Source organism: Diabrotica undecimpunctata, chromosome 1 (assembly GCF_040954645.1).
Source record: "Diabrotica undecimpunctata isolate CICGRU chromosome 1, icDiaUnde3, whole genome shotgun sequence".
Taxonomy (NCBI): domain Eukaryota; kingdom Metazoa; phylum Arthropoda; class Insecta; order Coleoptera; family Chrysomelidae; genus Diabrotica; species Diabrotica undecimpunctata.
In genome coordinates this window covers 171,691,342-171,706,386 of record NC_092803.1, presented here as the reverse complement: position 1 = coordinate 171,706,386, position 15,045 = coordinate 171,691,342, and the positions used below count along the sequence as shown (strand labels likewise).

Below are 15,045 nucleotides of genomic sequence, written 5' to 3'. Positions count from 1 at the left end.
GAGCATAGCAATAAATATACAAAAGTTTGCCGTCTGCTCGTGGCAAGTGGCTTTAGAAGTCTATTACAGAAATAGTCTTAATTATAGTCTTTTGGTGCCTATTCCAAGTTTTCCTTAAATGGAAGGTCATATTTTTTAAGAAGTTACACAATTTTCGAGAAAGAAAGCCGGATTACACTAACATCGGATGTAAGATTGTGGATTCAGTTCACAACTTCACTTCTCATGAATATTCTCCCTGACAGAAGGGAGATAATTACTAAATATTCATCCGATCTAGCAAACACAATGTTTGGGCACTCCATAGTGTCCACTGCTAATAATAAGGTTGAAATGAACTTTGTCTCCAACCATTAAACGTCACATTTGACTGTGTAATAGATACAGTCCATTGCGCGGGAGTCGCTACGAAAAGAGCTGTAATAAAACACTTCTCTTCATCCAGAATATTCAAATTCTCTCCCGTACCGATACCCGTCTAAAAGACTCTCCTAATTTCACAGGATACACAACCTACCATAAACCCAGGAGCCAGGACTCTCATGGAAATGGTCTATTCATTCAGAAAAACATACCTACCTCACCTCACATCCCTCCTCCGGACATCCTTAACCAGCTGCATGCTATCGACTACCTGGCAGTTGACATCCACCTATTAAATAACAACAACATTACGATAATCTCCTATTACAAGCCACCAGATATATACCTTTCCGTACCTCTTGTTGAGCACTTTTCCTCACTCGGCAAGGCAGTTCTAATGAAAGAAATCCTTTTCATTGCTTTATTTCGTTTCATAATCATTCCTCTTTTTTCAATTAAAGAAGTCTGCAACAGTGAGTTTATTTGGGTTATTGATAATGAGAGGCAGGAATCTTGGTGTTGGATGTTTCGAACAATGAATATGTCAAAATATTCCCAAGCCGAATGGATAGACCAGTTGGTTGTAATATCCAGAAAAGGTAAATTAATATTGAGAAAACATCATCTATGTATATTCACCCTGCTTTGAGTGAGCATTAAGCTTTAAATTAACAACATTTCCTTAAAAATTTTTCATAAACATATTTGCCAATAATAGACAAACAAAAACCCATTGCTAGAATAATTTTGATTATAAAAATCATTATTAAACTGAAAATAATTTTAAACTGTCAATATTTGTGAGAAAAATGATAATTATTATGAAGGATTATTGGGTTAACCTAATCCAAAACTCATACAGAAGTTTCATACTGATGAAATTTCCACTAGAAAGTCCGATTTCAATAGTATAGGTAAATGTAAATATTAAGGAAGAAAAAATTTGACCACAAAGAGGTTTTCGATCTTTTACTAGAAATATAATTATATCAATTAGTTTCTTCATATAATCTTAATTTTTTGACGCTACTTCCCTCTAGCTTTCGTTCAGCTCTATTCTCTATTTTCTTTTGGATTTAAAGATCTATGGACTTATTCACGTTATAACTCTCTCTCTCTCTCCCTCTCTCTCTCTCTCTCTCTCTCTCTCTCCCTCTCTCTCTGTCACTCTCTCTCTTGCATATCTCGTTTATTTAATATTACTCAAAATATGTACAGATTAGTTGCTTCTAGCAACTTCAATTAGTGTGGGTTCCACGGCACTTGCGGCACCCGCTGTGGGCACGTCGATGCTCCTATTTGTAAAATAATACTCAAAAGGGTACTAACTTTTTGCGCTAGATTACTAACCCAATGGCTACCTTCTTTAAAAGGTTTTTCCCTCTCACTATGTATACCACTTTAACGGGTGTTACGAATCTTCTTCTTCAAGTGCCATCTCCGCGGCGGAGATCGGCAATCATTATAGCTATTCGGACTTTTGAGACGGCTGCTCTTGTGACGTCCTCTCGTGGGAGTCACTATCCGGGTAGCTTTTAGACAGTCAGAGACAGAGTTCAAAATAAAAATAAAACTTTATTGTCTTCCTTAAATTAAATTGACAAAAATCTTATGTACATATTTACAATTGGTTTAGTCTTCTCAGTACCTGGCCTATTTATTCAAATTAAGTTTGACCTTGTCATATGGAACCAGTCTTATCGGCAAGCGAATGTGTATTTGAAATTTTACGGTAACGTTGTATCGATTTAATAACAGCGGACGATAGGTACAAAGAAAGGAAAGGAACTCAACACGTCCCTTAAGTGATTCGGGTTAATAGGACACTCCTCGACAGTCTCAACATGACTGTTTCAGAGTACGGGTAGTGAAAAGCTCAACACGCTTTTCGGGTAAAGACGGTATGGGACGGAAACAACTTGTGAACTCAACACGTCCACAAGCCGGGGTAGGGAAGAAGAGAATCTTCAGTCAACACCTGTCGATTCTGTCTCTATGAGGAAATGTTGCCGTTTATATAGCGGAGCTTTGCCCTTTCTACTGTCGATACATTCCTACTTCATGGGTTGGTTCGCGCGCACGCTGGTTTAACGGTGATGGCTTGGACTCATCGTTACACCCCCTCTTCCTGGGAAAAAAAATTTTGGAACAAAATTTTTTTTTATTTTTATTCCTTGCCAGGTACTTGGTTACCCTAAAAAAAATTTACAATACATCGAAATAAAAAACGTCCGCCCTAAAAAAAATATAAATATCGTCTTCTTAAACAAAAAATCGTCTTCCTCTCTCTTAAAAAAAAAAACGTCTTCCTTCGTGGGGCTGAAGGTGAATCTTCGTGAATTTTTGTGATGCCCATGGTTGGTTCATCGAAAAGGTTCTTGAATTTGGAAATAGCCTTTATCAGGGGCTCGCAGCCTTTGCCCGGGGTGTTAGGTTTTGGTGTGTTCCCTAATGGTGATATTAATTCTGGAACGGTGTATGGTGGCGGCGTAACTGTGCCGTCCATTTCTATGTCACTGTAATATATTTCTAACGTGTCTGACATTGTATTTGAAGGTAACTGTAAACTGTATTAAAATATACTGTCACTACTTGGTGTTGACTGTAAGTGCTTGGACTGATTAAGGAGTAGGGAAATCGGTAAATGCGGGTTTTAGGTCTTTGATATGAGCTGTTATTGTACGGTTTTTATCGTCGTGTTTTAATTTGAATATTACATTAGAACACACTTTTGTTATAGTATATGGGCCTGAAAATTTCGGTGCTAATTTGGCGTTAAAATTTTTGGCGGCATTTGAGAGTTGGTATTCCCTTTTCATGACTTTGTCGTTTATTGTGGGTTTCCACTCTCTTCGTCGTAAGTTGTAGTAATGGCTTTGAGTTGTAAAAGCTTTTGCCAGGTTTGTACGTACTAATTCGAATGTTTCTCGTAGTTTATGCCATTTTATGTTTTGATCGGTATGTTGTGTGTCGTTTGGGGTTTTTACGACTTTACTTGGAATTTCTAGTTCGTGTCCAAAGTTTAGGAAGGCCGGGGAGAAACCCGTTGAATCGTGTTTAGCTGTATTATATGCGAATAATAGTTCTGGAAGGCTCGTGTCCCATTTCTTATGGTTATTATCGCAGAACTGAGCTATCATTGTTTTGATTACTCTGTTTGTTCTTTCTACTGGATTATTCTGGGGTGAATATGGCGGAATGTTTCTTTTAGAAATCTGGAATTTGTCTAGCAACTTTCGTACTTCCCTGTTATCGTATGTTCTTGCGTTGTCTGATGTTAGCTCTTTGGGCGATCCGAATCTCATAATGATTTTATCTTTTAAGTTCTGACAGACTGATTTTGCCGTTGCTGTTCTGATCGGTATGGCTTCGACCCATTTTGAAAAGGTGTCCTGGAATGTCATTATATATTTGTTTCCTTTGCTGGATGTTGGAAGGGGTCCTATGATGTCGGTTGAAACGGTGTGCCATGGATGTGGCGGAATTTGTGTAGATTGCATGCGGCCTGGAGTTAAGCTTTGTTGCGGCTTAAATTGCTGACAGTTCTTGCAGTTCCTGACGAACTTTGCGGCGTCTTTAAACATCCCTGGCCAGTAGTATTTTCTAGCTAGGCGGGTTATTGTTTTGGATATTCCTAGATGTCCTGCGGTCGGTTGCTCGTGGTTTTCTGCCAGGAGTTGTTGTCTCTTGTGGTTTGGGATGCATAGTTTCCAGGGGTTGGATACCTCTGTCTCTTTTAAATCGTATTTGTCCCAGAAGTGTCGATAGAGAAGTCCATCTTTGATAGAGTAGTCTGGAAATAGTTGCGGATTTGTCTGGATTTTATTTAAAGCTTTATTGTACCATTCGTCGGGTTCCACATCTTCTACGTTTATTATGCAAACCAGATCTACTGGTTCTCTAGAGAGCGCGTCGGCCAGGACGTTCTGGGAGCCCTTTCTGTAAATGACATCGAAGTCAAATTGTTGCAGCAGCATTGCCCATCTAGCTATTCTACCTGTAGGGTTTTCCATTGTTTGTAAGTATCGTAGACTTTGATGATCTGTGATAATTGAAAATGGGTATCCTTCGATGTAGGGTTTTATCTTTTCTATACCGAAGATGATCGCTAGTAGTTCTTTTTCTGTAACGCTGTAATTTTTTTCGGCATTTGTTAGGGTTCGACTTGCGTAAGCGATGACTTGTTCCTGTTTTTCGTCGTTTGTTTGTACTAAAGCTACTCCTAAACCGTGGTTCGAAGCGTCCGATTGTAAAAAAAATCTTTTCTGGAAGTCCGGGCAGATCAGTATTGGAGCTTGTGTCAGTAGTAATTTTATTTTGTTAAATGCTTCCTCTTGGTCTCTGTCCCAAGTCCAATGTTGTTTTTTCTTTAGTAGCTTTGTTAAAGGGGCTGTAGTTCGTGAAAAATCTTTTATAAATCTCCTATACCATGAGATGATGCCCAAAAATCGGCGTAGTTGTTTAACGGTTTTTGGCGCGGGATATTCGACTATAGCTTTTGTCTTGTTGTCGTCCACTTTTATTCCCGTTTTGTTTACTACATGGCCTAAATAATTTATCTCTTCTTTGCAGAATTTACATTTGTCTATATTAATTCGTAGTTTGGCCTGCTGTAGTCTGTGAAGTACTTCTTTTAAGTTTTCCATATGTTCTTCGAACGTTTTCCCCAGTACTATTATGTCGTCTAAATAGGCGAAAGCATGTGGTTCCATTTCTGGGCCGATTATTGTATCTAGTAATCGTTGAAAAGTAGCGGAGGCGGCGTGTAATCCGAATGGAAGTACTTTGAACTGGAATAGTCCTTTTCCTGGTGCTATGAAAGCGGTCAAGGGTTTGCTTGCTTCGGAAAGTGGTACTTGCCAATATCCATTTTTTAGATCTAACGTGGTAAAATATTTTGCAGATTTTAACTTTTCTAGGATATGATTGATGTACGGTAATGGGTAGGCATCTTTTTCTGAGATGTCGTTGATTTTCCTAAAATCGATGCAAAATCTGTATCCGTTGTTATCCTTCTTTTTTACTAGGACGATGGGGGAACTGTACGGGCTATTAGATTTTTCTATCACGTTCTCTTCTAGCATCTTATCTATCTCATCGTTTATGATCTTCTGCATTGCCGGGTTTCGGGGCCTGTATCTTTGTTTGATCGGTGTATTATGTTTGAGTTTTATTGTATGTTCGGTTAGATGTGTTGTTCCTTTAATTTGTTTAAATTTCTCCAATTCTGTTAGTAACAATTCCTGTAATTGTTTTTTTTCGGTATTGTTTAGTGTAGTACTGATGTCGAGCTGCTCTGGTTTCGGACTGTTCGTGAATTCCGGTATGTATGACGGAATATCTTCGGTCTGGTCGTCGGCCGCGGTGTCGGTCGGTAGTTCGGTATATCTTCGGTCTGGTTGTCGACCGCGGTATCGGTCGGTAGTCGGTATATTTTCGGTGTGGTCTTCGACCGCGGTATCGGTCGGTAGTCGGTAGGTCGTTTTGTTATATATTTTGCTTCTCTGTTGGAGCGGATATCTTGCGGTTGGTGTTTAGTTGACCCTGGAATTGGTCGGTATTCGGTTATTGTCTGCATTGTACGATCTGGATCCGTGTTCTGTACTGGTTGGGTATTGTTCTCTCCTTCTTACGCGATTTCTATTTAAGATGTTTGATAAATCAAGGCCCCATCTTGTTATTTCATGCATTCCCAGTACTACTTCTGAAGCTAGGTTTGGTAAAAAATGTAGCTTGGCTTTTCTCCAAACGTTGTCTATGGAACATTTTGCTGTAAAACAGATTTCTATGTTGCTGGTTTTTCCATCTGCCAGCGTGATCTTTAAAGCTTTTCTGTCGCTTTTTGTTCCACATTGTTCCAATATTTTTTTACCTTTTTGTCCTATAAACGAATTTTGGGCTCCTGTGTCTATTAGTGCTCTTAACTTTTTACCGTTGCTGAACGTTACTGTTGTGTGGGGTCGTTGATCTGTATAGTGTGCGTAGCTGGAGGTTGTTAGGGAGTACTCTAAATGCTGACTGGGTTGCCTCCTTCTTGTCCAGTCCTGTTGGAGTTTTCCGGTCGGCTTCTACATTGGCAGTTATTGGAAGTTGTTCCTCGGGTTCCGCAATGGCTGCAGAAGAGTACAGCGATAGCTCTGCAGTTTCTTCTATTGTGGCCTCTGCGGCCGCATCTCCAACAACAAGTCTGTCTGTCGAAATTCTGTATTTTGTTATTACGACTATTTGCCTGTGTCCAGTCACACCTTGTATTGTTTCTGTTATATATTTCTTTTTGGACCATATCATATTCTTCCGCTAGTCTGATGATGTCCTGTGTTGACGATACGTCTTGCCTCTTTATATACAACTTGTAGTTCGGGTTCATATTGGTGTATATCCTGTTTAGTTCTTCTTGGTGATTGAATTCACCATGTCTTCTGATCATTGTTTGAATATCAACGATGTAGTCTTTTACACCTTCGTTGTTTCGTTGGAGTCGGTTCCGGATTTGAGCTTCCAGAGATTGCGTGAGAACGGAGGAAACGAAGAAATTGCGGAAATCTTGTTCGAAGTCTTTTAATTCGTTCCAATATTTATTATTGTTTCTGTACCATAGTAATGCTTTCCCGTTTAATGTTCCTGGTAGAGCTTGTAAAACGTGGGTGTCTTGTAGGCCGTAAGCTGTCTGGAGTTCTTTCAACCGTTCTATGAATTCTATTGGGTCTCTTGAACCGTCAAAGTGTAACCCCCATTTGCGTACTATTTCCATCTTTCTTTGTCTGTCTTCCATCTGGATTTCTTCTATTTCCTCTGCCTTGATGATCGCAACTAATCTCGCTCTTAGCTCGCTGAAATTCCCTTCCGTCGGCTGTTCTCTGTTTGTTAATTCGGCTATAAGTTCGTCTTTCTTTAATAGATACACCCAACTAACCTTCGACGTTTCCGGAGCGTCTGTCATTTTTGAACTGTGAATCACCCTGTCTTTGATTAAAATTTGAAACGTAGTACTGTCTCATGAAAATAAAATTCGGAATTCGGTCGGTATTATTGTTTAAAACGTATTTTTCTGCTCGGGCGCCATTTGTGACGTCCTCTCGTGGGAGTCACTATCCGGGTAGCTTTTAGACAGTCAGAGACAGAGTTCAAAATAAAAATAAAACTTTATTGTCTTCCTTAAATTAAATTGACAAAAATCTTATGTACATATTTACAATTTGGTTTAGTCTTCTCAGTACCTGGCCTATTTATTCAAATTAAGTTTGACCTTGTCATATGGAACCAGTCTTATCGGCAAGCGAATGTGTATTTGAAATTTTACGGTAACGTTGTATCGATTTAATAACAGCGGACGATAGGTACAAAGAAAGGAAAGGAACTCAACACGTCCCTTAAGTGATTCGGGTTAATAGGACACTCCTCGACAGTCTCAACACGACTGTTTCAGAGTACGGGTAGTGAAAAGCTCAACACGCTTTTCGGGTAAAGACGGTATGGGACGGAAACAACTTGTGAACTCAACACGTCCACAAGCCGGGGTAGGGAAGAAGAGAATCTTCAGTCAACACCTGTCGATTCTGTCTCTATGAGGAAATGTTGCCGTTTATATAGCGGAGCTTTGCTCTTTCTACTGTCGATACATTCCTACTTCATGGGTTGGTTCGCGCGCACGCTGGTTTAACGGTGATGGCTTGGACTCATCGTTACACTCTGAAAAGTTCATTTGATGTACATCCGTACCACTCTCTTAGGTTGCGTAGCCATGACATTCTACGCCTCCCTATGCTTCTTTCCTTGGATCTTTCCCTGCATAATCAGTTGAAGCAAGGTGTATTTCTCTCCACGTGTAATATGTCCGAGATATTCTAATTTTCTTTTTTTTATTGAATTTAAAATTTCCATTTCTTTGTTCATCCTTCCCAGAACCTCTTTGTTTGTGACGTGTTCTGTCCATGATATCTACTGTACACCCACAGCTCAAATGATTCCAGAAAAAACATAGCACCTCGCCAACCTAACTCTTAGTTCCAGTTTTAAATCCCTGGTACATAGAACTCTTCTCATTTTGTTGAAATTTGCTCTAGCCTTTTCTATTCTTATTTTTATCTCCTGATTGTAATCATTTGTGGAGTTAATCATTGTTCCCAGGTATGCATATTTGTCCACTTGTTCGACGTTGGTTTAGTTTATTAGAAGATTCTTGTTATTTCTTTGAGTTTTCGATATTCTCATAAATTTCGTCTTCTTGACATTCATTGTTAGACCATACTCTTTTCCATACTCTGTTATTCTGGTCACCAGTCTCTGAAGATCTTCAATGTTTTCGGCTAAGATCACAGTGTCGTCTTCATATCTAATGTTGTTAATGGGAACTCCATTTACCTTTATTTCAGCTGTTTCATGCTCAAGAGCTTTTTTCAGGACCTCTTCGGAGTAGGCATTGAAAAGAATTTGCGACAATACGCATCCCTGTCTTACTCCACATCTAATTTCAATTTCTTCTGACAGCTGTTCGTTAACACGTACTTTTGCTCGCTGTTTATAGTATAAATTTGATATGATCCTGAGGTCGTTGTAGTCAATCTTCTTTGATTTCAGGACATTCATTAAATGTTTATGTCGTACTTTATCGAATGCTTTATTATAGTCAATAAAACATGCGTATATATCTTGATTGACGTCCAGGCATCTTTGTATTAGTATATTAAGTGAAAAAAGTGTTACGAATGGTCATGTAATAATATTATTTATTATACACGCAAGATTTGCACAGTTTTCAGATTTATTGATAATTAAATCAGAGAGCTACTTACATGATTTGTTTATTGTTTAAACTTAAAATACTTAATATAACTCCATCTTAACTTAAGCTCTGTAACTCTAAATCTAATTCTGTTGCGTATTTTTTATCATTCTTAGTATATATATATTCAAGGATTCTACAGTATTCACTGCCTTCCCTCGCTCAACCGTTTCCATCTCTCTCTGTTGTTCCATTCTCCATCGTTTAGGCCTCTCTTATTCATAGCGTCGTCTACTTCGTTCCTCCAGGATTTTCGGGGTCGTCCTCTTTTCCTCCTTCCTATGGGATTACATACATACATACATTAAATACTACATTCTTAGTAAACTGTACAAATAATCAGAGGTATTAAACTAAAAGCTCCGACGGATCAAAAGGAGGACGAATAAAATAAGTCAACGATAAACGAGCTGGAATAATGGATAGATGGTATATGGAATTGCAGATAATTAGGTAATGGATCAAAAGAATAAAAAATAAAGGACGTCATAACTTCTTTCTCTAATCACTTTTCTTTCATTGCCCTTCGCCTTCAGAAGTGTGGTCTGTAACGGGATCTAGCTCCAGATGGTTGGGGCTAGATAGTTTTCAGATAGCATATTCTCATAGTTGTGCAAATTCCAGTTTTTTGTGTAATTAAACCTGAACTTATCCACAATTATCTGAATTATTTTACACACACTTGAAATAGAACATAGTATTAGCTTATGTGTTATTTTTTAGATTTTATTATGTATTCGGTTGTTATTACAATAATAAGTTGTTTTGGAATAGTTGGAAATATAATGTCATTGGCAGTTCTTAGAAGAAAGGAGTTGGTTGGATCAGTCTATACCTACTTATCAGGTAAGTTTATGTATTATACATATATTTATCTATTTACCATAACAATATAGAACTTTATTAACCATTTAGCATATTTTGGTCGATATTAAGAACAAATAAGTCTCTAAGAAGGCACTATATCCCAGCAGATCTATTCAAGTTGTAGGGTCAATAAATTTTAAATAATGTAGTACTAGCTGACTCGGCGAACTTTGTGTCGTCTTAGAATTATTGAATGTCCTGTCAAATTGATCAAAAAAGTTAAAAAAAAAGAGCTAATTCACATGGTATCAAAGTAACCATTGTTGAAGGCTTGCACTCGTGTCGATTATTTTCATTTAATGACCTTGTGATATACTATATTGTTCGTTGTGTTGCCAATCGCGAGAATCAACAAAGTGGATCATTTCCCTATAAGTCAACATAACACGTATAATTGACCAAAAGAGAAACAATTATATTTTATATGCAGTCTACAAATATTCAATGATTGTCTTCAGAGAAAAATCAGATATTAAATTCGTTTAAATTCGAATGGAATATCGTTTGGTATTATAGCAATTCTCGGAATGAGAACTTGCTTATCCTTGAGGATCGTGGCGTGTATTATATTACCTATAAGTTTTCATACCACCAAACGCGTCCCGTTGCATAGTTTTAGTCACTAGTTACATAGTTAGTTCTGATTTCAGAAAATGATGACAATGGAGCCAACCTTTAGTTAAAAAATTGTGGCAGAGGTAAAACTAACCTTTTCTTTTCTACTCTTTTAACAACCAATACCACCACTGAAAGTACTAACGACAATAAGTCACTTCCAGGCAAGCAAGCAATTTAATTAAACCCAGCCTGTGAAACACTCCCACCCCTTAGAATTATGTTCTGGTGTATTGACTTAAACAGGAATCACTCCTTCTTCTTCTTGCAGTACCGTCTCCTATCGGAGGTTGGCTACCATCACAGCAATCTTTACTTTGTTGGCTGCAGCTCTGAACAACTGTATTGAACTGCACCCATATCAATCCCTTAAATTTCGCAACCAGGAAATCCTACGTCCCACATTTCTCTTTCCCGAGATTTTTCCTTGGATTATGAGTATAAGCAGAGAGTACTTTTCTCCTCTCATTATGTGACCCAGATATTTCAGTTTTTTCGTTTGTCTGGTTTTTATGACTTCGCATTCTTTCACCATCTTCAGCAGAACATCTTGATTTGTTACTCTTTCTGTCCATGGTATTTTCCACATTCTCCTGTAACACCACATCTCGAGAAAACATAGCACCTTAACATTCTCGTTCTTAAGTTTATATTTATGTCCCGGCTGCATAGGAACTTTTTCATTTTGACAAACGATTGTCTCGCTATCTCTATTCGCCTCTTGATTTCTCTTGTCTGGTCATTAGTATCAGTGAAGCAAACCCCTAAATATTTGTAGGACGTAACTCTTTCAACTGGCTGATTATTTATGGTTAAATTCACATTGGTGTATTGCTTCTTTGTTACAATCATGAATTTAGTCTTATCGATGTTCAGTTTTAGACCATACTTATTGGTATGGGTGTTTATGTTTTCCATCAAAAACTGTAAATTTGCTAGGTTATCTGTTACTATTAGCGTGTCATCAGCGTATCGTATATTGTTAATTAACTCTTCGTTAATATTCATACCAATGTTTTGCTCTAGGAGCGCTTCCTGACATATTGTTTCGCTATTTATATTGAATAATAGTGCAGAAAGCACACAACTCTGACGCACACCTCAATTTCTTCGGTTAACTCATTATCAACTTTGATTTTTGTTGTTTGTCCCCATTACAACCTGGATATGATGTTAATGTCGCGACTGTCGATGTTTTTGCTTCTTAAGATTTAATACAGCTTTTGGTGTCTGACTTTATCGAAGGCCTTCTCAAAATCTATGAAACCTACGTAGAGGTCTTGGTTTACATTCAAACATCTTTGCATTAACACACTCAGACCAAACAAAGCTTCCCGTGTTACCAGTCCACCTCTGAATCCAAACTGTGTGGCGCTTATGTCCTCTTCTAATTTATTAAATATTCTTTTGTGATTATTTTTAAAAATATTTTTAGTGTGTGGTTCATCAATGCTATAGTTCTGTGATCTGAACACTCTCTGGCGTTATTCGTCGAATCACTCCATCACGCTCCAATGCTCCAGATCATCCCTATCCTCCCTATAGCACTCTGATGCTCGATAGGGGCACAACTATCAGCCAAATGCTCTTCCTGTGGAAGTCTTGGGTAATAGAACTTTAACATGATATGCTATCCGATTAAAATTCAGGCTAGCATTAGTCGCTTTATTCTGTTATCTTTTTGTGACTTGCCACGAAACTAAAATTGCTTACTTGGGTGTCAAGTCTTCGCTCTGGGGTACGCTCTGGGGTATTCTCTGACTAAGAATCTTTCCGCAACGTAGTTCGGTACGTTGGCTGCCTCTCTTAGGCTGCTCTTGTGTATCGCTTGTACTGTCTTCTTTGTGATGTTACATAATGTGTCCCCATGCGAGAGATGCATATGTTAATATCGGTAGAATTATACTATTTATTTATATTTTTCTTTTCAAACCTTATTTTTGTTTTCATCCTTAATATACTTTTTCTGCCTACAAGTCCTTTTATTGACGTTTTTGCCATGTTTGCTTTTTGTATTGGGGCGTCTACGTGTTTTTTGAATTTTAATCCTTTATTCATGGTGACTCCTAGGTATTTTGCTTCGCTTTTCCACTCGATGGGGTTGCTTTGCACTGTCAGTTTTTCCTCTGGTTGTCGGTGCCTCTTTTTAAAGAGTATTTCTTGCGTTTTTTTGGAGTTTAAGGTAATTTTCCATCTTAAACTCCACTCTTTGATGTCGTCAAGGGCTGCTTGCAGGTTGTTTATTGCTATATCTATATTTTGATGTTTCGTCGCTATCGCTGTCATTAGCATATAGGCTAAGTAGAGTTGTAATGTCAGCAGTGTATATTGTATACAGCAGAGGTGACAGGACCGCTCCTTTTGGCACTCCAGCCTCCGGGGTTCCAAGCTCGGACAGGACTTGTTATATACGAACTGTGAAACTCCGGTTGCTCAAGTACGAAGAGATTAGTCTCGTCATTGCCTTACTGTATCCTAATCCTCTCATTTTGTAGATTAGCCCTTTATGCCAGATGTCGAAAACTTTGCTAACGTCTAGGAAGGCTGCTTCTGTGTATTGTCTATCGTTAAATCCAGCTGCTATGTACTTTGTTAATCTAAGTATCTGCTTGTAGTTCGCCGGAGTGTTCTGATCTAAATCCGAACTGCACCTCTGGTATTATGTCTAGCCTATCTGTTTCGGCTTGGAGTCTGCTGAGTATGACCCTCTCCACAATTTTACTGATTACTGGTAGTAAGCTTATTGGTCTGTTATTTTACGGGAATATACAGTCTTTTCCTGATTTTGACATCATGATGACATTGGCCTCCTTCCACGGGTTTGGGAATTGTCTGTATCTTAGCATCGCGTTATTATATTCGTAAGGAATACTATAGCTTTTGCCGGTAAGTATTTTAGGGCCCTGTATGTTATTTGGTCTGGTCTAGGTGCTTTTTTTGGGAACTGTTTTTAATTAGTTCATTTATCTCCTAGGTGATGTTGGAGGGATAATTTCGTTTGGGTGTTCGGACCTTTGTTTTTGTTCTTTGACTTCTTCTATGAACTCGATGTCTTCGTCTCGTTGGTAATTTAATGCACACTCTCTTCGAGAGTAGTCCTCATTAAGTCACGTCCTTATTGTATGTTGTGTATTGTTATGTATTAGATATGTAACTGTTCTGCACTGCTGTCCTAAGAAAAGTTGCGGGGTGGTAGAGGGGATATTGGTAGGGGTACAGACGTTACGACTCATAAAAATAGTCGGTGTAAACTATCGAGAGTCCGCATTAAGTTACGATATGCATATATGCATAGAATATCAAATTCCAACAAACTTTCTTCCGTCCCACCATGACTTTACAGTACAGGCCCTTATGGCCAACAAAGAAGCCAAATTTCATCAGAAAACGATTTAAAGAAAATATGCTTATTTTTAGTATAAAATATAAATATTTAGCTTTATTATTGGATTAGTTTTATGGAATTATATTATTTACATTTTGTGGTTGTTAGTGGTTCTAAAACGTATTCCTTTTCAAAATATACTTGCCTGTGAATCAACTGAAATATGTACAAAGAACCCGGCATTTTTCTGATCTAAAATTGGTTTTAGCTAAATTGGCTGAGACTTTGCAGAGACGTAACTTTGGTCATACTGATTAAAATATTTTATTTCTCCAAGACTCTTAATTCTGAGTTACAGAGGTTCAGTCTCGGTCTTTAGTCCATTTAAATAATACATATACAATATTGGAAAAAAATTTAATGTAAGTATGCGCTTAATACCGTAAGAAATGAGAGAAACATATTTAAAACGATATAGCTATATCAGTAGACCGGACCACCAAACTAATTCATTTCGTAGGTGTGTTTCTTTAAGCGCAGCGTTGTCAGAACAGTGTTTCTGTAATCGCAGTCAGAAAATTCTATGTCGTTGTTCAAATTATCGTATTTTATAGCACGGATTATCGTACTTACCTATTAAAAAAAAATAGTGAACTCAACTGAACTTCTTGCAGTTTATCATCAGCTTCTTGATTGCATAAATTGGTTGTATTCATAGTTGTAACCATTGTTTCTGACGGTATAAAATTGACACAACCCTTTTGAAGATAAACTAATTGTGATGAATGTATATTGTTATATAAAGTGTCTTGTACCAAGCGAATCCTGCACTTGAAGATTGTCTTTCACAACTTGCTTTTGAATGGGGTAAAGTTAACACAGACAATTCAGTCCCTCAAATTAGCAAATAGAGCATTACCGACAACATGTTTTATCTGACCCATTTTAAAATAGAAGTTATCTAGATTTTCGAATTCTATTGGAATATTCTAGTACTGTTGAAGTTTTCTCCATTCATCATCGATCTTTTTCATCGTTTCTAGGTCTTGAAGATTACACATTTGAGGCAATTATAACATTAGTGGTAAAATAC

At 37.8% G+C, this 15,045-nt stretch overlaps 1 protein-coding gene across 1 annotated transcript in view; it reads left to right on the top strand.

Annotated features, from left to right (window-relative positions):
- LOC140432568 (probable G-protein coupled receptor frpr-1) overlaps nt 1-15,045 on the top strand; it is an 80,569-nt gene that overhangs the window by 18,576 nt on the left and 46,948 nt on the right. Inside the window, exon 2 of the mRNA XM_072520561.1 lies at nt 9,869-9,991. Within this exon, the coding sequence (XP_072376662.1) occupies nt 9,869-9,991 (123 nt within the window). The remainder of the gene's footprint in view (nt 1-9,868; nt 9,992-15,045) is intronic.